At 44.3% G+C, this 26,682-nt stretch overlaps 1 protein-coding gene across 1 annotated transcript in view; it reads right to left on the bottom strand.

Moving 5' to 3' along the window:
• The window catches only part of LOC306913334 (catenin delta-2-like), a gene marked incomplete at its 3' end in the record, with an annotated part of 786,501 nt that overhangs the window by 176,227 nt on the left and 583,592 nt on the right, over positions 1 to 26,682 (bottom strand). Inside the window, exons 15-16 of the mRNA XM_079489921.1 lie at positions 21,289 to 21,478; positions 4,808 to 4,925 (exon numbers count right to left, since the gene is read on the bottom strand). Of these exons, the coding sequence (XP_079346047.1) occupies positions 4,808 to 4,925; positions 21,289 to 21,478 (308 nt within the window). The remainder of the gene's footprint in view (positions 1 to 4,807; positions 4,926 to 21,288; positions 21,479 to 26,682) is intronic.

Below are 26,682 nucleotides of genomic sequence, written 5' to 3'. Positions count from 1 at the left end.
CACTTGGATGCCTAAATGCATGCATTCTAGAGGCAGGTTAGCCCAGCGTCCCATACAGAAACTGCCCCTGCAAACCCGACACCTTTTTATTTATTTATTAGGATATTTCTAGCATGCGCGATTGCGCTGCACTTGACAGCTTTCTACTCGCAGTGCAACTCGTTGTGAGCTTGTAGATCGGCTCTCGCGGACTCGCGCTGCATGTTAAAAAACAAACTCACAATTATAATAAGAACATACACTTATCTGCATTCTGCACTGTACGAATTCATTGGAAAATGAATATAATGGTGCGGTGAGCCCGGCCCGGACAGAACAGATTATTTCGATGGTTCACAGACATGCCGGTCTGACAGACAGACAGACAGCAGTCACAAGGGCTAATTAGCCCTAAACAAATAGAAGTCCACATTATTGCATCAGCCCGTGCAATTCGGCCAGTCATAGTTTTAAGCCAGTGCACCTTAATTAATTATAATATGGGGAATTTATAGCTAGGCTGTAGGCTACATTGATGAGATCAATCAAGTTTGGTGCCAAATGTCCCGCGAAATTCGCGAATCATTTTAATATGACGACATCATCATAAATGAACCTGCACTTAGATCTGACAAAGAGGAGGCTACCCGCCGTATATGGTTGAAATTTTAAATAGCTATAGGCCTGTGCCTACGTGTCCATGATCAGAACAAATCCATTCTCCACATGGCATTCAGACAGATGACAGTGAGATGATATTAATCTATTCCCCGCATGAATCAATGCAGCTCTGATAAAAATATCGGATATATGTTCTACCTCTGCAAAGGTGTGAGTGAGCAATTGTTCAATAGAAAAGAAAAGGCTTTATAATATAATTGCCAAGTATATGCTAGCTTGCTGCCTTGGTCCCGAACTTAAATAAATAAATGGCCAAGCTGCATTTTATACCGTAAGTCAGCTTGACATTGCTGCAGCGGTGCGGAGCAGCGTTCACCGTTTTGTAAGCTTGGGAAAATGATTTATATAGTTTAATGGTAGGCTATAGACAATATAAAGAATCACGCACAAATGTAATGGTATATGGATGTAAAAAAAAGAGACTGCAGGTGGTGGTCGTCGCTCCGGCGCTTGACATGGTCAGATCATTTTATTTTAATTTCCTAATATAGCCTAATTTCTTTCCAGCAATCATTTTTATTTTAATTTGTGAAGCCACTATACTGGAAAATATCATTATTTTGTTGCATTCCGTCAGGAGGACCTCTATTTCGTTTGAGCTGTAAGGCCTATAGTTCTTTTTTGTTTTTTTTACTGCTGTCTGCTGAGTCATGCTTGACGCCTTTTATGGTGTGAAATGGGGCGTGGATCAATGCAAATGAAGTTTTCGGGTGATTTTCCGATCATTTGGCACCCGCTCGCATTCATTGTGACATACACCTGCGTACCTGTGGTACACACCGCTTTTTGAATTGCACGGCAAAACAACGTAGCGTGATCGGACGGAATCGCATCTGTTTACGCTTCCGATACGCTTCCGTTACACTCTGGCGTATTTCTCCTTTGTGAATGAGGACCCATGTCTATCAGCGTTTGCTTCTGAAAGTGGAGTTTACCTCTCAAGTTTACATGACAATGGGCCATTTGCTTTTAACACTAAGCGGCCAGGGTTATTTAATCCATTACATTCATGCACCCAGTCGATTTATAAACACGGACCCCTTTTCCGGACGGACCGGCGGAAGTGGTTGATGTGTGTGTAGCAGCTAACAATAGCCACACCACTCTAGAGTCGATCGACAACAACGGGAGACAAGAATAAATCTACCGCAGAGCGCCGTCTAACACAGGATCTTTTTTCATAAAAAGAGGGGATGATTTAGATCGCGAGTTATGAACGTTTTAAGATTTTCGTTTTCATCAGCTAAACAGGGGAGGGAGTTTTTCGATGACGTCTCACTCTTGCGCGTCACAGAGGAGAGCCCTGCAGCAGGCGCGCCTGGGCTATAGAGCCATGCGATCCGTTCTCGTATCAATAAACTTCGTCTTTTGGACAATACTTCGTCCTGAGCGTCGGGCGTTACTAATATAAAGGACAAATAACTTCGTCCTGGGTGTTCAGGGTGTTAATGAAAAGCATGTACACCCAGGTTGGTGTTTTTCAATACTGTAGAAGAGTGATAAACACATCTTACAAAATGTCTTGTGTTGGGTGACATTGTGTGAACTGTGAAGACTATAATAGTTCAGTAAAACAGAGTGTGTGTGTGGCCCAATGTTCTGCATGACTCCTTTTGTTCTAAATAACAAGGCAATTCCATGTGCTTTACACAGAACATCAAGCTCATCAATGGAAACTTTGTGAAATGGCACTAGGAAATATGCCGATATATTTTTATTTTATTTTATACAGAGCACAATGACGAGTTAATTTAATCATATGCTTTGCAGAATGGCACATCATAGGCCTACCTGAGAAGTGTCATCAAAATCAAATCAAATTATTGAAGATTTAAACACTAGTTTTCTGATCACAGTGAGTTATTTGTCCAAAATGAACCACATTTTCCAACAGAAAGCCTTCTGTTATTGGAACTCCACCACCATGTTTCCTTGAACTGGAGTGTGTTTAATGCGCTCAGAAAACATTATATTTATAGCAAAACTGATGAGGCCTCATTCACACGTACCAAACACCAATCAAGCAATGTTTGGTCGTTTCCCATTGGAAACGCATTGTGGTGGACTGGTGGCCCAAAAAAAGGACCTGAGTAATGTCTCGCAGTTAAACAGCGAGTTGAGAAAACAGGCTTGAAAGGTTCACTTCTGTGGTCTCTAACATGCTACATGTTTAAGCATGTATGTAGATGTCAGCTCTGACACTTATTTCAGACATGCTCTATTATGTCAAGAGTCTGCCTGTGCTATTAACTCATTTTGGATAAAATATAAATACATTTAGTTGTTCTCCTCTGGTGAAAAGCTGGAGGTTGCACAATGGCAGGCTCTCAGTCAAATCTAGTCACAGATGTTGTTTTGACGCTCATATTAACCCATTTTGACCTGAGATCAGATTCTAAAAATGTCTTCTACATCCTGACAGTTTTCTGAAAAAGCTATGTTTCTGTCAGTCGTTCTTCGATTTTTAAAATATAGCAGACCTACAAGCTCGCTATGAGCTTGTAGGTCTGCTATTTTTCAATAGCTAAAGCATAACATAATGCTAACACCTAAAGGGGTTCCTAAGGGTTAACCTTAGGAAGCAGTAAGTTGGTTTGATATACACGAGGACGCCCCGATCGACACTGTAAAGGCCTCAGTGTTTATTTAAAAGGAGCACTTGCATTGCTTGAAATGGCCAAACCGATGATGTCACAGGTATGCAGGTTTCTGAACTGTGTGAGTGGAGTGAGTGGCCAGAAATGGTGCCATCTAATAGACTCTATTAGATGGCACTCTATTAAATAGAGTATTAGTGAGCACCAATTATATGAAGATACGGTTGAAAATGGGCAAAACGGTCCTTTTTTACGCACGGCAACGATGCAGAGTGACACAGAATGATTGGCCGACGGACCTGCCAATCAATCTTCATTACCGCAGGCCTCCAGTGACTGGAGACAGACAGCGGAGAGGGGCGGGGCCAGCTAAACATTGATTAAGGAAGTCCATTTACTGAGACGCACGCGCGCGCGCACGCACGCACGCACGCACGCACACGCACACGCACACGCACACGCACACACACACACACACACACACACACACACATGGGCAGGGACCAACACCAGGACACGGGCAGACCTTGAAGAGGCAGCCATCCATAAACACTGCATATTAAGTATTGACTGTCTCACGAGCACAGAGGCGCCCACGCGTACATTTGTGTTGGCATCCTTGAGAGGACATAGTCATTTTTCCTTGATGAACCGTTCAATGGACTTTAGAGCGGCCCGGAAGAGCATTTCTCATTCATTTGTTTCCCCATAGACGTTTCAGAAAGTATTTATTTATAAGGACCTGTAAGCCTCGGACAAAGCCAACTCGGATGGTATCAACTCATGACAATAAACACCATTTTTTTTGGGCCGAACAAATAAAAGGGCAGGGCAGGGCACAGCACTTGTATTTGTTGTTTTTCTTCTTTCTAATTATTTGTACCAGGGATGGACTGGCCACAGGACATACCGGTCATATTACAGGTGGGCCGTGACCGTAGGGGGGCGCTCAAGTTATGATATGATTTTTTTTATTTTTTTGACAGGCAGGTAGGCAAAGTGAGTGACAAATAAACCCTCTTCTGTCTTGAATCCTTCTGCCAGCATCATTCTTGTGAGAGCAACAAAGGGTTGTGTAGTTGTCTGTTGGTTTGTATCATTTATGTTGTTCTGTAAAAGTGGTGGTATTAGGGCTTGTTTGTTTGTTTGTACGTATGTGTGCCTCGACGGAGCGGGCGGTATAGTTTCTGCTATCTGCGCCGCTGGTTGTGGTGGGCCGGTCTGGGCCAAATTTGCGCAAAAATGACTGGGCCGAATTTTTGTCCCAGTCCAGCCCTGGGTGTGACATCACGTTCTCTTTCTATAGACAACGACTTTATCCGAAGTGCTTCACAATGTGCATTACATCATTTGAAATGAAGGCACCGACCTGCTCACCAGGAGCATGTATGTTAGGGGTTCAGTGTCTTGCTCAAGGGCACTCAGGGGGAGCCGGGAGCGAAGCGGGAAGCTTCCGATTCCCGTGCAACCACTCCACCTCCTGCAGACACTGCCACCTTGATTGATCGCAACACTCACACACACGCACGCACTCTCACACGCGCACGCACCTTGCTGTCGATCTCGCCGCTGCCCAGAGATGTCTGGATGACGAACAGCAGAGTGTCTGTCAGGCCGTCACACTCCCTCATCCTTCTCCTCGCCTCCTCGCCTGCCGAGCTCACATTCCTGGAACACACACACACACACGCACACACACACACACACACACGCGCACGCACACGCACAGTCACGTGCACACGCGCACACACACGCACACACACACAGAACAGGGCAATGGTCAGTAAGGGAATATATTGTGTGTCTCGATCTGTAAGTGTGTTGGTCTTTGTGTGTGGGTGTGTGCGTTGGTGTGCGTGCGTGCACCAGTGAGTGTACACACACAGTGCACACACAAATATGCATTCCTGTCCCTTATTGCGTGTGCATCTTCAGAATGTGTTTGTTCACAGGTACAGGGCAGACAGGCACTGTGCGCGTGTGCGTGTGTGCGTGCGTGTGTTTGTGTGAGTGAGTGTGACAGAGATACAGAGAGAGAGAGAGAGAGAGAGAGAGAGAGAGAGTAGAAGATAATTTAACAGGTCTGCTTGTCCTTAAAACATAATGAGGGAACATTCAGATTCACTGCTGGAAGCTTATTGCCACAATTTAAAGAACTTAGCTTGAGACCAGATGAAAAAAACACTGAGCCTCCGTATCGGCAAGGATTGCTGCTCAGACTTCGTATAGGCGACGATCAGAGAACCACCACAGCACTGTAATCCTTAAAACACAGTGTGCACGTCATTTTTAAACACTTTCAATCTGGCATCCCGGCGGTGGGCATGTCATTATCGCCACGTGGGGCACACGCGCAGATCCGCAAACAATACGTGCAACTGCCGTACGTGGCCCTGATGTGTTTCTCCACAGAAGAGTATTTTATGCCTGCTCGAGCTGGGGCCGGTCACGTCGCGTCGCGTCACATCACATCACGTTGATTGATTGATTTAAATATTTATTAACAGTTTGCAGAATTACAGTACATTTCAAGCACAAACTCAATACAAAGACTGTTAACTGTGAGTGGACGACCCAATTAAGCATTACACTTGTTTACAAGAGGGTCCGCCTTGTTCAATTCATCAAAACATTTAGAGACGTACAAATAGACACTTCTATATAGCCAAAGAACAGAACAGGAATTCATCATAAAGGAGGTAAAAAGGGAAAAGAAACATATACAGTGAGGGGAAAAAGGGGTGCGTGGTAGGGGGGATTCAGATTTTAGTCAATTCAATTTTATTTAACCCATTTAGGACTGAGACCACATTCTACAAAATGTCTTAACCACTTCTTCGAGTGGGAGGAGACTCGGAAACAGCAGACCCAGCGTCGGGGGAGCAGCCTTATATAACTCTGTGGGAGCAGTGGCGATATAGAGTGTCGCAGTCCCGCCCCCTACCATGGATCAGGAAATGAATCCCATGGTAGGGTGCGGGACTGCGACGCTCTATAGTGCTGGCAGTGTGCCGAACGCACGCGCGTTCATTCACTGGACGCGCAAACGCAAAAAAAGGTCGTTCTTGATTGTGAGACCTGGCAGAACCTACGTATACCCCATCAGCTGTGGCCTGTGCCCCATATTGGAACTCGAAGAAGAAGATTATCGCCCCTGTCACCACGGGCGATCAGGCTTTTGCGGCCCAGGCCCTTGAGCTTTGGATTGCCCTATACTGATCCGACACTCGCAATGTCTCCTGAAAACATAGTTTTATTACGGAGCCCCGTAGTGGCCAGAGAGAGAGAGAGCGAGAGAGATAGAGAGAGAGAGAGAGAGAGAGAGAGAGAGAGAGAGAGAGAGAGAGAGAGAGAGAGAGAGAGAGAGAGAGAGAGAGAGATATAAAGAGAGAGTATATTGTGATGCCAATACTTTTGTATTTTCACTCAAGTACAAAAATGGGAGAACTCTTCCATCACTGCGCGCATGTGGACATGTTGATGAGACAATTATACTAAACAGCTAATTGTATTCCAAACTTTATCATAATATCCTGCATTAAATTGTACAAATTTGTAAACTGATAATATTATGGCCTCCCGGGGAATCGGATAAATCAGGACAAAATGCATAAATAAGTTGGCATCTGAAAGTATCAAAACCACTATATTAAATGAAGCAAAAACTCTGGTGTCACAAAATGATGCGCACGACGACTAAATAAGCAGCATTGCATTTGAAGTAGAAAACAGCAGATGATTTGGGTCAAAGATTCATCTCCAAAATAAAATCTACAAAGTAACCTGCGGCAACTACAGCTGTCTTAATAAACACAGTGGAGTAAAACGTACTATATTTGTCTCTGAGATAAATTATCAAAAATGGAAATACTTAACCCATTCCACTGCGTGAAAAGAGGAGTTAACGGGCAATTATGGGCACTGTATTTTGCCTGTAAACCTCAAGTTTAGCAGCATATACAGTTAATATACGGTAATATACAGGTGTGATGGTACAATTCGGGAGTTTGCCGGAGTTTGTTGGAAAGTTTAACGGGAGTTTCCTGTAATATACACATCCGTATTCCATCCTCCGTGTTCTGGAGGGCAACCCCGCTTGGTGTTATAAGCTTTATGTTATACTTTAGCTATTGAAAAATAGCAGATCTTCAAGCTACATAGCTACATATAGCGCGGCACCGAGTGCCACACTACGAGCTTGTAGATCTGCTATTTTTGAAAAGTCATGAAAATGTGGCGCAAATCTTTGCATATACAGTATATTCTTTCACAGTCAACGTTTTTAACTCAAATCTTCGCTTCTGGCCTGGGCCATGGCTCAGTGGTCCAGGCAGGTCCTTGGCTGGTAATCCAGTCTGGCAGTGTGCCGCGGGTTCGACTCCCGATCCCGACGGCCTTTACTGCATGTCTTCCCCCCCATCTCTCTCCCCATTTCCTGTCAGCCTACTGTCTGTCCCTCCATAAAATATATAAAATAAAGGCGAAAGCCACAAAAAAAAAACATTTAAAATCTTCGCTTCTGCGTGGGTCCCTGGAACAACATATGTGACCAGATTTGTCATCGTGCAAGCTTTTCACCCGAGGAGAAAAACTGAATTTATTTATATTTTATCCAAAATGAGTTAATAGCACAGGTAGACTCATCACATACTGTACTAGAGCATGTCTGAAACAAATGTCAGAGCTGAAATTGACGTGTAAATATGAAAAGAAATGCTTAAACATGTAGCTATAGGTGTAATGTTAGAGACCACAGAAGTGAACCTTTCAAGGCAGTTCCTCAGCCAAATTTGGCCGCATATTTTGAGATGGGGGGCCAAATCCATATTCTGGGGTTTCTTGACATTAAATAATGTGAGCAGAAGACATTCGTAGAATCGACCTCAGGTCTAAATGGGTTAAAATTACCTCGGAATTGAGTAAATGACCTCAGTTTGTTTTCCAGCTCTGTTCAAATGCCAGTGCACCACACGCAGAGAGTGATTATAGAGTATTTCTCCGGAGATATAATCATGGCAGAAACTAGAAAGTAAGGGCCAGTGGTAATTGCAGTGTCGGTGTTGTGCTGCTGAATGGAGCTATACAAACCCTTCACCTCGGCTCGCTCCATATTCAAATTCTAATTAATCCATTTAGGCCTGACGTCGAAATTAAAAAAAATGTCTTCAAAATCCTGACAGTTTTCTGAAAAACCTCATGTTTCTGTATCAGTGGTGCTCAATATTTCATGTCAAGGACACCCACAAATGTATGTAATTGGCCACCAACCCACATCTGAAAATATGTTGTTCCAGGGACCCCCCCCAGAAGCAAAGATTTGAGTTAAAAACGTTCACTCTGAAAGAATATATATTCAAAGATTTGTGCCACATTTTCACGACTTTTCAAAAATAGCAGACCTACAAGCTCGTAGCGCGCCACTCGGTGGCGCGCTATGAGCTTGTAGATCTGCTATTTTTCAATAGCTAAATTATAACATAATAATGTTTAAAACACCAAAAGGGGTTCCCGCGCAAAATGGGTTAAATCAATGTGATTACTGATTATATAGACAGGCCCATGTCAGGCGGTCACCGATTCATCCGGGTGCTGTGAGGAGGGGTGCGTGCCCTCCGAGAGGGTTCACCGCTTAATTATCTAACAGACTACTCACGTCGACTACCTTTTTCCACTGACAAAAACTAAATGGAAACTGTAAGCTATGATGACTAAATATATTGACAATTCCGTCAACAAATAAAAACTAGACTAAAATGTTAGGAAGGGACTATAGTGGACAAGAGATCCAGTTTATGTCATTTTACACTTGGTTGCATGCTGAAAATAGCTGATCTACAAGTGCACACAACGCGTAGATTGTAGATTGGCTATTTTCAGCAAGTGTAAAAACACTCATTATGACGGCATCAAGACCCGCCAAAATACATTTTAGTCGACTAAATCAACTGTACATTTAGTCGACTACAACTAGACTAACACTAAAACATTCCAGGTGACAAAAATGTGACTAAAACTAAATGAAAACCATTCAAGAGACTATGACTAAAACTAAAATGGAAATGTTCTGCCAAAAACAACACTGCAACAAACCCTGCGGATGAACAAGGAAATTGTTGCCCTCCTTATGTTGCGTTCACACCAAGTGAGGCTCCAGTGAGGAGTATATATTAATAGAGACGGCACCCGGAGGAAACCCTGAGGCGCAATGGACATAGTGGCCGAATTTGGTATTGCAGCGTGGGCCAAACTCATGAACGCGCTGGTCCGTTGACTATCATTGTGCACGTTCATGATGACACGTGAACGCGGTTTCAGTGCAATGGCAGCGCGTTCATGAGTTTGGCCCAATCAATCCCAGAATTCACTCTGTTCCTACAAGGAAGGAGGAGTGAAATCGCCTCATGCGCTTTTGAGCAACTTAATGCAAGTGGATGGGAGGAGAACTCTGGTGACGTCTCTATTCATAATATACTCTAAGGGCTCTCCAGCGTTGAAGTGCTGAAGCCCTACTGATCAGAGCCGAGAATGCAGTGTAATGGCTATTTTAGAATGCCAACTAGACTACCACATATATATGCATGACTTTGTCTTCCATTCAGTCAAATTGAATGGACTCTCACCCAATATGCATTCTAACTGAACTGCAGCTGTCAATCTGACAGCAAGGGGAGAGAGAGCTGGGGGAAGCTCTGGGAAGAAATCATGCAACCATTCTGCTGTACTGACAACCGACTGACAACTCTGAATAAAGATGATGTAGCCTGAATCTGAACCAGCTCTGATGCTTCCCTCTGCTTGCTAATAGTCAGATCAAAAACTTCCAGAACAGCAGACAGGCCCGTGCATTTAGCACGAGGAAACCCCGTGCAGCTGGGGTTTAACATTGACCGCATTTTGGACACCAAATTTTGCTGTCAAAAACAGAAAAGAAAAGTAGAGGGTTCTTCCGGGTGCTTCAAAACTGAGCCACTGAGCAGCTTCTATTGAAATGAATATAGCAGGGCCGGGGCGGGGCTGTCGCTCCGGTCCTCCCCTAACTCTATGGTTCACACTGGCAGCCACGAAGCTACATGATGCAAGGCTTTCCATAGAGAGAACAGAGATATGAGTACATGTAGTAACGGTAACGGAGTTGCTGAAATACAAATAAATAATGCGTTAGAGTACTAGTTACTCAAAGTCGTACGATTTGTCACACAGCTGTTACCACAGTGAAATTTGTTCTCCGCATTTGACCCATCTCTTGGAGCGGTGAGCCGCAGCCAAGGAGCGGTGAGCTGCAGCCAAGGAGCGGTGAGCTGCAGCCAAGGAGCGGTGAGCTGCAGCCAAGGAGCGGTGAGCCTCAGCCAAGGAGCGGTGAGCCGCAGCCAAGGAGCGGTGAGCCGCAGCCAAGGAGCGGTGAGCCGCAGCCAAGGAGCGGTGAGCCGCAGCCAAGGAGCGGTGAGCCGCAGCCAAGGAGCGGTGAGCTGCAGCCAAGGAGCGGTGAGCCGCAGCCAAGGAGCGGTGAGCCGCAGCCAAGGAGCGGTGAGCCGCAGCCAAGGAGCGGTGAGCTGCAGCCAAGGAGCGGTGAGCTGCAGCCAAGGAGCGGTGAGGCTCAGCCAAGGAGCGGTGAGCTGCAGCCAAGGAGCGGTGAGCCGCAGCCAAGGAGCGGTGAGCTGCAGCCAAGGAGCGGTGAGCCGCAGCCAAGGAGCGGTGAGCCGCAGCCAAGGAGCGGTGAGCTGCAGCCAAGGAGCGGTGAGCCGCAGCCAAGGAGCGGTGAGCTGCAGCCAAGGAGCGGTGAGCCGCAGCCAAGGAGCGGTGAGGCTCAGCCAAGGAGCGGTGAGCTGCAGCCAAGGAGCGGTGAGCCGCAGCCGTGCCGCGCTCGGGAATCATTCGATTAGTTGATTCGACCCCCCCAATCCAACCCATTGTCTGCTGAGTGCCAAGAAGGGGAGGCATTGGGTCCATGTTTTTACAGTCTCTTTGGTTTGACCCGACCGGGGGATCGAACCCACCGACCTCCCAGTTTCAGGGCAGACACTCTAACCACAAGGCCACTGTCTGGTTATACTTTGTATGATTATGTTAAAACAGTCAGTGATGGATCTGAAAGGCGAGGACGTTGACGAGAGAATGAGTGATCTCGGCGAATGGACAGCTCCATCCATCACACAGCGTAGTAATAATAGGCAAATAGAGAGATCACACTTCTCTCTACTGCAGTCTATCAGCTGGGGTCAATCATTCACTGAGTGCACTGACAGAGAGAGAGAGAGAGAGAGAGAGAGAGAGAGAGAGAGAGAGCAATTAAAAGTGCATGTCTCTCCGCTTAAGGGAAGGTCAAATTGTCTTCCGCCTCCTCTGAATACTAATGGATCGTGATGACAGTATAACACTATGGAGGTATAGGCCCGCTCCGCCCCTGGTTCAGTCAAGTTGGCATGAAACAGTGCAACAAAAAAAAGTCTAGAAAATAAAACGACACTTCATTCTGACTAATGTTTTCGAATACCCTGACAGGGAGTGGGCGGCTGCATGAGGAGGCTTGCCTTTCATTGCTTTAGTTTAAGCCATTTTGAGCGGGAACCCCTTTTGGTGTTATTGTTATAATTTAGCTATTGAAAAATAGCAGATCTACAAGCTCGTAGCTCGTAGCGCGCCACCGAGTGGCGCGCTACGAGCTTGTAGTCTGCTATTTTTGAAAAATCGTGAAAATATTTATTTCAGAAAACTGGAGGATTTAGAAGATTTTTTTTTAATTTTGAGGTCAGGCCTAAATGGATTAATGCACGCACGGCCTTGAACAGTGTTGATGTCGTGCAGAAACCTTGTATTCGTGATTCGCTTCTTTTCAGGAAATGGACAAAATAAGCCGTGTTCCCAATGGCTCCCATGTATTATGGTGTTATTATGTAAGTCACAAGGCCTTGTTAATACTTCTCAGCGGTTCACTATTCATAAAAAACACAGACAGACACAGTCTAAACCACTTTCATTATCACTTCCAATGTATATTTCTTAAATACGGCAAAATTAGCCGATCTACAAGCTCACAGTGTGTCGCGTTGCGACGGGTCGTAGCAAAAGTTGCACCGCTGTGTTATAGCGCCAAGTATGAAAAATAAATAAATAAGTAAAAAGTCAGAATTTGGAGATATTTGGTATTTTACTGTATTGCTGTTATACGTTCTTAGCTCACGCATGTTTCACGATGACTACTTTTTATGTATGTGATGTATTGCCATGCTTTTTGTTCTTGCTTAATGTAAGTCGCTCTGGATTAAGAGCGTCTGCTAAATGCCCAAATTGTAAATTGTAAATTGTTGCCCTTTGTCTTGTCATAAAGATTATAAAAAGAAAAAAAAAGGAATACTGTTTGTAGATCGTTTTTTCCTTTTCAGTGACAATATGCTGACTTTCATGTCCCACTGAAGTTGCCATAGAAGGCTTTTACGCCAGGCTACAGTGTGGGTTGATTAGGAGTGCCTCCACTGCACGCAGCGCTACCAATTTGATGAGTATCCCATTGTCTGTTGGTCCAAAACGCTGTCAGGGTCATCCATTGAGAGTATACAGTGCAGACGGCGAGATAACACACTACAGCGGTGGTTCTCAAACATATTCAGTTTGAAATAGCTGATCTTGTAGATCGGCTATTTTACGGTATGTAAAATGTAGCCTTGCCGAGCCATTAGGGATTATAGGCCCATAGGGCAGGAGCCTATCTCCTGTTTCTGTAGCGTGAGGCAGCTTGATGTACAAGTAATGTACACCCCCTGGAAATGACGCTAGTATGTATAGCAGGGACTTCCCAATCCAACCTTTGATGCCGAGTGCCAAGCAGGGAGGCACTGGGTCCCATTTTTCAGAGTCTTTGGTATATGACGCGGCCCGGGGATCAAACCCCCTGACCTCCCAGTCTCAGGGCGGACACTCTAACCACAACGCCACTGAGCTGGTCTATTTTACGGTATAGTGACAACTATAAAATAGGAAGACTTCTAACCGTAACGTATATAGCTGACCTCTAAATGCATGTCTAATCGTAGTCTGTTTCAATCAAATTTGTTTCAGTAAAAAAATAACGGACATTTCTTTCTTGCTAGGACCGGGAAAATTCTACTACTTGTGGGGGACATTTTGGTCCTCACAAGTATAACTCGCACGCACGCACGCACGCACGCACGCACGCACGCACGCACGCACGCACGCACGCACGCACGCACCTTAGAGTATATTAATAGAGACTCCCATCCACTTGCATTAAGTTGCTCAAAAGCGCATGAGGCGATTTCGCTCCTCCTTCCGGGTAGGTACAGAGTGCATTCTGGGATTGATTGCCCCAATAACATGGCTGTTGACTATCATTGCACTGTTTGCGTGTGTTCACGTATGAAACATAGCATTCACGTATGAAACATTCGTTCACGTGTCATGGGCCCAATAACATGAACGTGCGCAATGATAGTCAACGGACCAGCGCTGGCTCGAGCTGCAATGACAAATTCGGCCACTATGTCCATTTCGCCTCAGGGTTTCCTCCGGGTGCCGTCTCTATTAATATATACTCTAAGGCACGCACGCACGCACGCACGCACGCACGCACGCACGCACGCACGCACGCACGCACTAAACCCAAGAAATAATAGTCGAACAAATCCCTCTGCCTTGTATGAGCTCCTTCTGTCTTATAGACGTCAGTGCACCGCGTGGACATTGTCATGTCAGCCCGTCTCGGTCACAGACATGTGTCCCCTGCGGCCGCTGGACACAGACATGTGTGTCCTACATCGTTGTGCATCTGTTGCACATGCTGATTGGAGTGACTGTGATGGCTGCCAGTGTATTAGAGGGCCCTGCCGACTGTCTGCAAAACACATGGCTGTCGTCTCCTACTCACTAACTAGCTTATGTATCGTCCATCTGTATACACAGTGCCTTGGCACCATAGATATATATATAAACTCTAGATAGCTCACCCACGCTGTTGGCCAATGGAGAGCGACGTCGTTACGTGGCGGCCATCTTACCTCGGGACACATAACATTGTGTCTATGGGGCATGTACTCTTAAATTACCATAACTTGCTCAATTTTCAACCGATTTTCAAACGGTTTGGTTTGTTATAAACGTCAGAGACGTCCGCATACGTATATGATTTTATACGACGTTCATATAAAAAACATAAATTAAGCAGATACGCGTCCTGAATCATAGCCACGTTGACAACGTTTGTAATAAACCAACCCGTTTGTAAATCCGTCAAGATTTGAGCGAGTTATGACTGTTTCTGTTTGAGCTGCCATTGAACATACTGTACTGTAGCCCCGAAGTAAGATGGCTGCCGGGTGAACGACGTCAGAAACTCCGCCTTGAGCCATCTAGTGTTTATATATATATCTATGCTTGGCACGGCCTGTCCTTAAAGATGTAGTGAAATGAGAAATATGTTTTTGCACAGTTTTAGACCATATCCATGGTTTTATATCGAAAGTCCGAAAAAAATCCAATTTTAATAACTTTATTTGAACGGAAATGTGATGTGTGATGACGTGTCCAGAGTAATCTAGTAAGAGAGTGGTGACACGCTTTGATCTCGCCGCAAAGCGGGTGCCTATGGGCTATAGTTCCAAACATTGCTCCTATGGCTGGAACTATTCCATTGAGATAGAATGAGCACTTCCGCATTCCATTGTTACAATGAGAGTCAACGGGAGTGTCATTACTCTCTTACTAGATTACTCTGGACGTGTCGAGCCTCACATGAATTGAAATTAATCTTGATTTCATTCACCTGTTTAATTCCCATCTCTGCGCGTCCGTCCAGACACAGCTGCTTCTGATTACATATACTCCGTTTTAATCCCATTGAAGATGACATCCAATCATCCGTACATGTATGTATTACTCATTTGAGTGCCGCGCTACGAGCTTGTAGATCTGCTATTTTTCAAAAATCGTAAAAATTTGAATATATTATATATTCTTTCAGAGCGAATGTTTTTAACTCAAATCTTTGCTTCTGGGGGGTATTTTCAGATGGGGGTCCGGGGCCAAATCATTCTGGGGGTCCTTGACATGGAAAAATGGGTTTTTCAGAAAACTATTAGGATTTAGAAGCCTTTTTTTAGAATCGGAATGTACATATAAGCTACTATATGCAAGTAGACGATATATATAATACATAATTTAACTTTGTTTTAAATCTCCTTATTTTGCCTCCTTGCACAGATGGAAACGGCCTTTGTGTTTCTGTGAACTTGAACATCTGCTTTGTGTGTGTGTGTGTGTGTGTGTGTGTGTGTGTGTGTGTGTGTGTGTGTGTGTGTGTGTGTGTGTGTGTGTGTGTGTGTGTGTGTGTGTGTGTGTGTATGTACGCTTGTGTGGGTATGCGCACGTGTGCATGCATGCATATTCATTCACAGTAGCTATAGCCTATTGTGTTTTGATTGTGATTGAAGCAATAATCCTTTCCGTGCCACGCCTCTCCATCTGGGCTATAGCTATAAAGGCCAACGCTGGACTAAATCTGGGGAAAAATACAAATGCGGATTCCGGGTGCCTCAAAACGCCACTGAGCAACTTCCGTTGAAATTAATAGCAGGGGGCGGGGCAGTCCGCACAAGGGGCAGTATTATGCGGAGGCGTGGTCAATGCTGTTTGGCCACTCAGAATAGCCAAATGGCATTGATCACGCCTCCAGGTCTTAAGTTAAGTAATAAGACCTGGTACTTAAGACACGCATAATACTGCCCTATAGAGCGTCGCAGTCCCGCCTCCTACCCTGGACCAGGAAATGAAACCCAATGCATTATTCTCATAGACATTTCTTAAAGTATTTATTTAAAGACGGTTACGCCGCGGACAAAGCCAACTCGAGTCGTGACAACTCATGACAACACAAACAATATTTTGGACCAAACAAATAATTACAAAGAAGAAAAACAACAAAAAAAGTGGTGTAACCTGCCGTTTTTTTCTTCTTTGTAATTATTTGTTTGGTCCAAAATATTGTTTGTGTTGTCATGAGTTGTCACGACTCGAGTTGGCTTTGTCCGCGGCGTAACCGTCTTTATATAAATACTTTAAGAAATGTCTATGAGAATAATGCATTGGGTTTCATTTCCTGGTCCAGGGTAGGAGGCGGGACTGCGACGCTCTATATCCTTTATATAACTCTATGCTCCACGCCCCCCCCCCCCCCCCCCGGCTGCCTGTATACTGCCATGACAGTCGACAAGTCGACAGTTAGGTTCTCCGGTGCCTTCAAGGAGTCCAATCTGAGCCACACACTGCCTGGGCTGTCACTCTGCATCATTCAGTTGACTTCATTGTCCTTCCTGCGTTCAATAATTAACTATTGGACACCCCAGGCACACAACTCAATCAGAGCATCCTATTCACAAACCACGGGTGTACTTTTATTTTTATCGCTAAACTATAATCTATCAGCGCGGTTCCCCCAACCCCTTTTTTCTGGATAAGGGGAACGAGCCACTTGGAAATCTCGTAAGTGTTTTGGGGCCCCGCACCCATTTGACCACTTATGACTTGATGTGTGTGTGCGTGCTGTGCGTTCACACACACGCACACGCGCGCACACATCCACGCACACACACACACACACACACACACACACACACACACACACACACACACACACACACACACACACACACACACACACACACACACACACACACACACACACACACACACACACTTCATTGGGAACTCATTTAGCAACACATGTTGTTTTCTCTCGTTATGAACTACAGGGAGCAACGGGACATTTGTGTACGCTGTGCGGCACGTGCACACACACACACACACACACACAGCATGCTGGCAGCATGCTGTGTGTGTGTCTGTGCGCACGTGCACGCATGCACAAACACACACACAGCATGCTGGCAGCAGGAAGGCTTGGCTGTGCACCAAACAGTCTGCAGGTGGTAAACAGGGCCCTGAATGGAGGGACTGGGAAACCCACTAGTCCTCCATTGTTTTTTACAAAATTGTTTTTTTTTTTTTTTTTGACAAAATGGCATTCATAAAATCCTCATCCTTAAATGTTTGTGAGTGTTGCAATGAAGGCTGGCGCACATACCTCTTGGGTCCAGATAAAGGCATTAAACCATTTTGGGCGGGAACCCCTTTTGGTGTTAGCATTATGCTATGCTTTAGCTATTGAAAAATAGCAGATCTACAAGCTCATAGCGCGCCACCGAGTGGCGCGCTACGAGCTTATAGGTCTGCTATTTTTTTTAAAATCGAAGAACGACTGACATAGAAACATAGCTTTTTCAGAAAACTGTCAGGATGTACAATACATTTTTAGAATCTGATCTCAGGCTTAAATGGGTTAAGTGCCTGGTCCCGATTTAACGCACACACACAGTGCATGGCTTTACAAAGCCGTAACGTTGTATAGGACCAGTTCTTACAGTGTAAAAATGACTATAACTGCAACTGTGTTGTAAACTAAATCATAGAGAAACATGATTCTTGCCATCTGGTGTGGTGCACGGGAGGTTATAGTGAACCTGACACCTACTTTTCCACATGGCGGAACCACATTTGTACTTGTTTTATTATTTATGTATGTCGCTGCTGATCAGGCAGAAACCTCTTATCTCCATATTCCATTTTTACGTTATATTTTTTAACTCTTTAAGTGCCAGGGGGTGGACACCAGTTTTGGTCCTGGGTGCCACTTTTCCCATTATAAATAAAAGAAAGAAAATGTAATTATATTGTGCATGTAATGTGCATGTCATCACCTGCACACCAGATTAGAGGATTTTTTAAAAACATGGATTCAAAAAAATCAAAAAAAAAAAAGTTTGCTCGTCTTAACGTCCCTGGCACTTAAACTGTGGCAGATGCAACCCACTGAGCATTTCTTTGTCTAAATGGCTGTCTAAAAGTGAGTTATAAACGGTCTAAAATGAAGCCAGAATTGGAGATGAGTACCATGTTTTGTTGGAATGTAAGAATGCTAGCATTATGAATTTCAGGCAAAAATACTTGCCAATTTATTTATTAACTCGCCCTTCTATGTTTAAATTAATTGCATTACTAAAATCTGAAAAACAAAAAGTAATCCATAAATTGGGTGCTTTTCTGAAAAATGTTCTTCCACTGTACAAATAGGGAAAGCCTTCCGATATGTCGATGTATATCATGTAATGTAATGAATACTGTTGATTGTATACTTTTATGAATCTGTGCTCCAAACCATGTGATCATGGTCGTGAGTTAAATAAATGATGATGATGATAAAAATGAAAGTTTTTAGCGGTCTAGGCGGATTAGACGTTGAAACAACGTCTATATATAGACAGTGTATATTTAGACCTTGATTAGCATCCTGTCGCACGTGCCAAGCTGTCATTCTCTTGTAACCTATTATATTATTTATTTCTCAATCTCACCACGGAGTAACCTCGCGTCACGGAGGACAGTCAAGACGGGCAGTGTCAGTAGACCAATCACAGGCAGGTGGGGCGGGGCCTCAGCCATGCCTATGCTCGGACACAAACGAGATTCACGCGACGAAAATGGAGCCCCAGATGTGTAAACCGAGCTTTCTCCTTCAGTTGAACAGAGTATAGATTTAGTGTCAGTCGAACAATACTGTACCAACGTTGAAACAATGCCTCGGCTTCAAAAGACATCGTTGTCCAGCTTGTTGGTAGATTAGAATTATATTCTTATATATTGATTGACCACTATTTAATCAGCCCTACTTTATACTTTGTTGATATGATCTACAAGCTCACAAAGCCTCATAATGTGTGTATATTTCAATTTTTTTCTTTTTTAATCTTGAAAAAATAAAAAATAAAATGCACGCCATTTTAAATGTGAATGGTTATTATTATTATTATTATTATTATTATTATATTTTGACCAGCAGTATCTGTACCACCACTGGCAGCAGAATAAAAGAGAAAAAAAACCAAACAAAATAATATGCAGAGTGGACGAAGAGCGATGGAGAAATGACAGAGTGAAAGAGATGAGAGCTCTCACTCTCTCTCTCTCTCTCTCTCTCTCTTCTATCGAACAACCGAAAGTAAATAGAATTACTTGCACAGCATGAGTCCACGCACGCACACAGGCACGCACGCACGCACACATGCACGCACGCACGCACGCACGCACGCACGCACGCACGCACGCACGCACGCACGCACGCACGCACGCAGTTCCTATATTTCACATTGCATTATGTCTCGTTTCGGGACAAATCCTGCCCATATAGTGACAACATCTCAGTGAGTTGTCAGACAGTGATATGTTGAATCCACCACATTTGAAATGATCGTATGGTTTTCCCAAGGACAGACCCTGCAGTGACCGTGAGTAGGTGTAGGGGTGGGACGATATGGCTTCCTCACGATATGATATCTGTGGCGATGTTAGGCCCTCGATAATGATAACATCACGATATTCAATATATTGCGATATTCAATATATTGCAAGAGATTTCATTATCTATTTCTGATCGCATCGCGTCCGACATATTACCGCTTGTGGTGAAAGCTATAAGACATGTCGGCTGCTGCTCGTTCAACTTTTTGCTCCTCCTCTCGCTGTGTTGGGCTGTGTGCCCTGGAAGTATAGTTGGCAAGAATTCACAGATATTGCCTGGGCTGCCTGCGGGAATTTCACATGAACACCAGGGGGCGCTGAAAGTGTTAAACATCGGCATCGGCCAATCATTTCCATATCGGTGCACCCCTATAAGCCTGAGCTAATGTGTTAGGTTTCTGGTCCAATCAGGGCGCGGCAGAGATTTGCGCACGCCCTGATTGGATCTCACAGATCTGTCAGTCACCCCTGGCTCCTCCTCTCCCCCCCAATGCGTTCTTCCAGGCTTGCATTTTTTGCGCCGACGAAAATGAAAGCCTGGCTACCGAGGCTAGTGCTCCCCTAATAAAGACTATTAGGTAACACTTTACATTAAGGTCGTCTTTATAATGCATTATAGCACATTTATAATGCATTATAATGTGCTTATAATGCTTATAGTGCATTATAATGTGCTCCATTCCTCTCCAGAGCAACATTAGTAACTTCCTCCTGGGGGGATCCCGAGGCATTCCAAGGCCAGTGACTCAATGTAAATCCCTCCATCTGGTCCTTGGTCTGCCCCCCGAGGTCTCCTCCCAATGGGACGTGCCTCGAGGACCCCCCTAGGCATCCTAACCAGATGCCCGAACCACCTAAGGTATGGGAATAGGTATATGGGAACCCTTGGTGTAGAATGTTTGTCATTATCTGCGGGGACTGACGATGAGAAACGTTCACTCCACTGGAGGCTCTGCTGGGGCGGGGCGGACGTGACACTAACAGGCAGCTATTATAGTCTCGAAGCGTAACGGCGAAATGAGCATGAATGAGCAGCGAGGGTCGACTACTATACTGTATATTAGATACTGTATATTAGACTGCATGCAGGGTCTAATGTATTCGAATTATCCTCAGGTCCGTTTGGGACCCGTGTCTGATTCTCTGGAACCGCATGCAGAGAAGACCTGTACAGGGATCTACATGAGTGGAAGAGTTGTTGCTATGGATACTGAGAGAGAGACGAGAGAGAGAGAGAGAGAGAGAGAGAGAGAGAGAGAGAGAGAGAGAGAGAGAGAGAGAGAGAGAGAGAGAGTTGTGAATGTGATATTGTGATTGTAGAACTCAACTAAATAATGCATACACAGCAGACACTTTGTGTGAATGTGTGTGTGTGTGTGTGTGCCCGCACTCGTGCGTGTGCGCGCGCGTTTGTTGGCTACTATGCACGCGTGCGTGTGTGCGTGCATGTATGTGTGTATGCATGCGTGTCACGTGTGTGTGTGTGTGTGTGTGTGTGTGTGTGTGTGTGTGTGTGTGTGTGTGTGTGTGTGTGTGTGTGTGTGTGTGTGTGTGCGTGCGTGCGTGCGTGCGTGCGTGCGTGCGTGCGTGCGTGCGTGCGTGCGTGCGTGCGTGCGTGCGTGCGTGCGTGCGTGCGTGCGTGCGTGCGTGCGTGCGTGCGTGCGTCTCGAACCTGAGGCAGCCGGTGGCGTTGCGCAGCACCTGGGAGGTGTGTAGGTGGCTCTTGCGGTCGTCCTGGTGGTGATTGGGCGAGGAGTCCCAGGTGGAGTGGGGTATGATGACGCTATTGGTCAGAACGGCCAGGGCGTCCTGGATGATTGGCATCTTCAGAGCGTCGCAGGACGACAGGTTCCACAGCACGCCTGCACGCGCACACACGCACGCGCACACACACACACACACACACACACACACACACACACACACACACACACACACACACACACACACACACACACACACACACACACACACACACACACACACACACACACACACACACACACACACACACACACACGATGAGTGTAGGATTGTGGTATTCCACCAATAACAACTCCTACATGAATGTCCTGCTTGTATGACACTATACAGATGGTATATGCTCCCGTCTGGGTTGTGTTTCCATTGGCACTGCAGTCCCGTGAGCACCAACGCCGTGACTACGTTGAATATATCTTTCCGGTCTGAGCAGCAGAGGCGGCTTCCGTTACTCGGCTCTTGGGAGCAGGCCCCCTTTATAAAGGAGAATTCCATGCTAGAAGGCTTTCTTATACCTTTATTTGTAGTTGTTACATCCCCACCAAAGAGGTCCAGGTGTTATTTTGTGCAAAGGGCTATTTCCCCTACCATAAGCCCACAATTAATTGAATTGAATTGCATTGAATTGAATGGGGCATTGGGGTGTTGTGCTAATTCGCTTATTTCCATCGCTCAAAATGGATTTTATATATCCTTTCCTCATAATGTAAATAGTATCCCAAGCGCCATACTTTACTACTTATTTTGATGGAAATAAGCGAATTAGCACAAAAACCCAACCCCCATTGAGGGCGCATGGTCCTCCAAGTTAAAACTGACCTACATGGTATGTGGTTTTCTATTTGCACCGCGAGGCCCGCATTAAGTAAGACCCGGATACATTTCTACTTGCAAAAAAGAGATTTCAACCTTACTACTACTTTGTACTACTAGGATTTATGTTAAAAAAACATGTTAAAAAAAAGGGGAAAAAAAGTGTAATGAAAATTGTATGCACATTTATAATAATTATTAAAATAATTATAATACATTAATAATTTACATTCGGTGGATATCTTTCACAATAATACATGATACATGTTCTAGACATTCTAATGATCACACAAATATATGTATTACATGCATTTTAGTTACTTTTATCAGGGTTAAAGAGAGTCCAGAGATTTTGAAGTTGTGTAAATTTGTGCAAATATATATATATATTATATATATTATATGCAAATATCATGACCAATGGCATTGCAAGACTAAACAATGAACATCAATGATGATGTTTAGGTGAAAAAATAATAGAAAAAAAAAAAATAATTAAGTGATTAATTAAAATAAAAATGTTACCGAGAAGCATCGTTGGGTGATATTAGCTGCAGCTATATATTGTATTTGCCGAGCTGCGGCATATAGTGGTTTATAAAAATGAAAAGAGAAACGGGACTGCCGGGACATATTATTCCATGCGAAGTGAAGTTGACCTTCGGATCTGGGGATCCCCGTCACAGTTGCAATGTTGCATACAGTATGTGTGGAGCGCATTGGTCCTCCAAGTTAAAACTGACTTATACGCTGGATTATCACAACATTATTAGCTTGCAGCCCTTTGGACCTTTGGAATGTTGCTGAGTGGCCCCTGAGCCATCTTAAATTTAGTACTGTAGCTCGGCTCAATAGACCAATTCATTGTTTACAAACATTGGGACTGTTTCATGTAATCAATTCCCAACAGATCTCCAAACCTGTTGTTTTGGGGAGCGCTGGTTTCAGTCCATTCAACCTCCTCTTGTGAGTTGGCTAGTGAGGTGCACCCTAGGAGACATTTATACTTCAAAGCCCAACAGTATTGCGCACAGAGAACAGCTGATATACAAGCTCACATCGCATCGCAGATGCGACTGTTGTGAGCGTAGAGGTCTGCGTGCGCGACAACATCGCGGGACGAAGCATAAATTATACTTGATGGACTGCAGGTACGCGTGCAGCCGTGCACAAATAGGCTCTGCTGCCGTGAATCTGTGTTCATGAGCGCACCTCCGTTCTTATGACAGCGACTGGAGGTGTGGTTTTGAGGACAACTGTTTTGAATTGCTATTATTGTTCAAACACAACAGAAACCAAGGATTATATATTTCAAGGGCGAGAGATCACAATAAAAATCCTAATCATTCTTCCTCCACACTGGGAGAAAAACAGCATCTGAAAGTTTGATGGGGCATTTTTTACACGTGAGTGCAGTTAGAACTTTTCCATTGCATCTTATGAGAGGTGGTGTTCTTCTGCTGCCTTTATGCGCGCGCATGCTGTTTCTTATCAGTGTGACGTCGTCTGTTAAGGCGTCTATAGGATACCAAACAATGAACCTTATGTAGCCTCATCTGTTTAAATAACACAAGCTTATAGGTTTATTTTAATTAGTTTGAGCATGTCAGTTTTAGCTTATTTTTTTATTGTAATATGGATTAGGACGGGGCAAGACAAAGTTTTGATTGGGCTCAGTGATGCAGAGGCACTTAAATGGCTTTTTGAATGCAAATGCTATTTGCATTTGCTGAACACTTGGGATTAAAATTACTAATTAAAAATAATCATCATCATCATCATCATCATCATCATCATCATCATATTGTGGGGAATGTGTGTGGGGGTGGGGGGGGGGGCGTGACCCAGGTAAATTACAAAGTGAGACTTCGGTGCGGAATAGCAGATCTTTCTATTGTTTATGTTCATGTACAATAAGTAGGGTTGTCCTGATCGGATCGGGAGATCGGAAATCGGCTCCGATCACATGATTTTCAAAAGATCGGAATCGGGGAGAAAAGCTCGGATTTTTAATTGTCTAATGTAAATCTCAAAGAAAGATGTATAAGCAATGATATTTTGTAAAAAACTGTTGTGTTTATGCCAGTTGTTTTCCTTCTGGTCCCAGTCAGAGATCATCAAACAAAGACTAGTCACACTCAAAAAAAAACTTTATAAAAATCAAATGATCGGAATCGGATCGGGAGCAAAAAAACGTGATCGGGACATCCCTAGTTGTGAGTACGTACGTTCACTTTACTGGAGTACTTCTACAACACTATATACATGTCTCAGTCAAATATACGTCCCACTGAGCAATAGTCGGCTATTAGACGTCTGTCTAAAAGCCCTTTTTCGAACATCTACGTATATAGCTGCTGAAACGACGTTGTTTTAATCTAAGCCTAGACTGCTAGAAAAACGTTCATTTTTAGACCACAGTTTATACAACCCATTTTCAGACAGCCATTTAGACATATTTTAGCCTGAAAAATGCTCAGTGGGGTACTTTTTACTCAACTACAATTAACACATTTTGGGCGGGAACCCCTTTCGGTGTTTTAAGCATTATGGTATACATTAGCTATTGAAAAATAGCAGAGCTGCAAGCTCATAGCGCGGCACCGAGTGCCGCGCTATGAGCTTGTATAGGTCTTCTATTTTTGAAAAATCATGAAAATGTGGCGCAAATCTTTGAATATTATATTCTTTCAGAGCGAACGTTTTTAACTCAAATCTTTGCTTCTGGGAGGGAGGGGGGTCCCTGGAACAACATATTTTCAGATGCCCCTCTAAATGTTTGTAAACGCCACTGCTATAAACACTGGCTGTATACCATACACCCACACAAATCAAATCAAATCAAAGTTTATTTGTATAGCACATTTACATTGACCGAAGACAAACCAAAGTGCTGAACAAGAGCATGTAAACAAAAACAAGACAACAACAAGAGCATGTAAACAAAAACAAGGCAACAACAAGAGCATGTAAACAAAAACAAGGCAACAACAAGAGCATGTAAAGAAAATAAAACAAAAAACAAAGCAACAAGTGAGAGCAGAAGGCATGGACAACTTTCTCTAGGTCTGAGGGAGGTAGATAGGCCTTGATCTTGGCCAGCAGCCTTAGTTGGAAAAAGCTAGCTTTGACAACGGCACTAATCTGCACTCCTAGGTTTTTGACAAAGGGGCGAGTGTTGGCGCTGAGTGGGCCACGGTCAGCGTTGGGATAGCTTGGGGCATGATGACACAGACAGACACAGTGCCACTCATTGAAGACGCGGAAAACTCAATAAAGTGTTGATGTTCTACCTCGCAAGCAGAGGGAAACGTCACACATTGTGTAAATATTGAATATGACTCAACACAACTACAGTTGAGTCATGCTGAAGCATTAATGTTTGTTGGGGGATATTTTAGAGCACCATTGTTCTTGTGGACTTTGTAATAATTAACCTCCCTCTCAAAAAGAAAAACTCATTCAATAGTTTTTAATAAATCCAAGCACATTCTAACTTTCCAGGAAGACAAAGGCTGTACTGTAGTAGTCGCTACCCCCGTCAATGGCTGTCTTCTAAGGCTGCTGGATTAAGTTAAATCCATGAAGTCAAATTAGGATGTCAAATAAATAAAACAGCCAGTCTTTACAGACGAGGGCCCTGCATGCAGAAGGCAGCTGGCCTTTGTGACACACTTTCAAAGACAAAATAACATGGCTGTCAAAATGTGAAATGCTGAAATGAGGATTTCCCTTGCTCTCAAAACGAGGACAGTACAGTGTCCTTTCCACCCACAATGGCCTGTCACCCTCTTCAATTGCCCTGTCACCAGCCTCCCGAGACCACAGGCGTTTGGTTTTCAAACCCTGTCTCTTAATTACATCCATCAAAGCGAACGCGTGCAGAATCATTCTCCGAGACATTCAATTATGCTTTCAAGAGTTGTCATCGGACATAGATGTCACATGGCTGCCTCCGGATGTGTGTACTGTACTGTACTGTACTGTACTGTACTGTACTGTACTGTACTGTACTGTACTGTACTGTACTGTACTGTACTGTACTGTACTGTACAGTCAAATATGTAAGACCTTCAATGCTACAAGACAAGCCGAGACGGACATTAAACTATGGAAGCCCAGGGCGGAGTTCTCCGTCCAAGTTCAAGGTCATGGTCAAGTGCCCAACACGGAGATTGATAAACAGAACGGAGATTAATGATAACAAAACCGTTCGCATCGCTCTAGAGCCTTGGAGCGCTTGTTGCCCGATCCGATGACGTGTCAAAAAGTGACACGTCATCGAAAATCTCCCCTGCCTGTTTAGCTGACGAAAACGAAAATCTTAAAACGATCATAACTCCCGATCTAAATCATCCCGTCTAATTCTGAAAAAAGATCCTGTGTTAGACGGCGCTCAGCGGTCCAGTCGCTAGTCGCGATAGATTTATTATTACCTCCCGTTGTTGTCGATCGACTCTAGAGTGGTGTGGCTATTGTTAGCTGCTACACA

This window comes from Electrona antarctica, assembly GCF_951216825.1.
Source record: "Electrona antarctica genome assembly, chromosome: 20".
In the NCBI taxonomy this organism is placed as follows: Eukaryota; Metazoa; Chordata; class Actinopteri; order Myctophiformes; family Myctophidae; genus Electrona; species Electrona antarctica.
The sequence above is the reverse complement of the archived record's forward strand: the minus strand, read 5'-3'. Positions and strand labels throughout refer to the sequence as shown.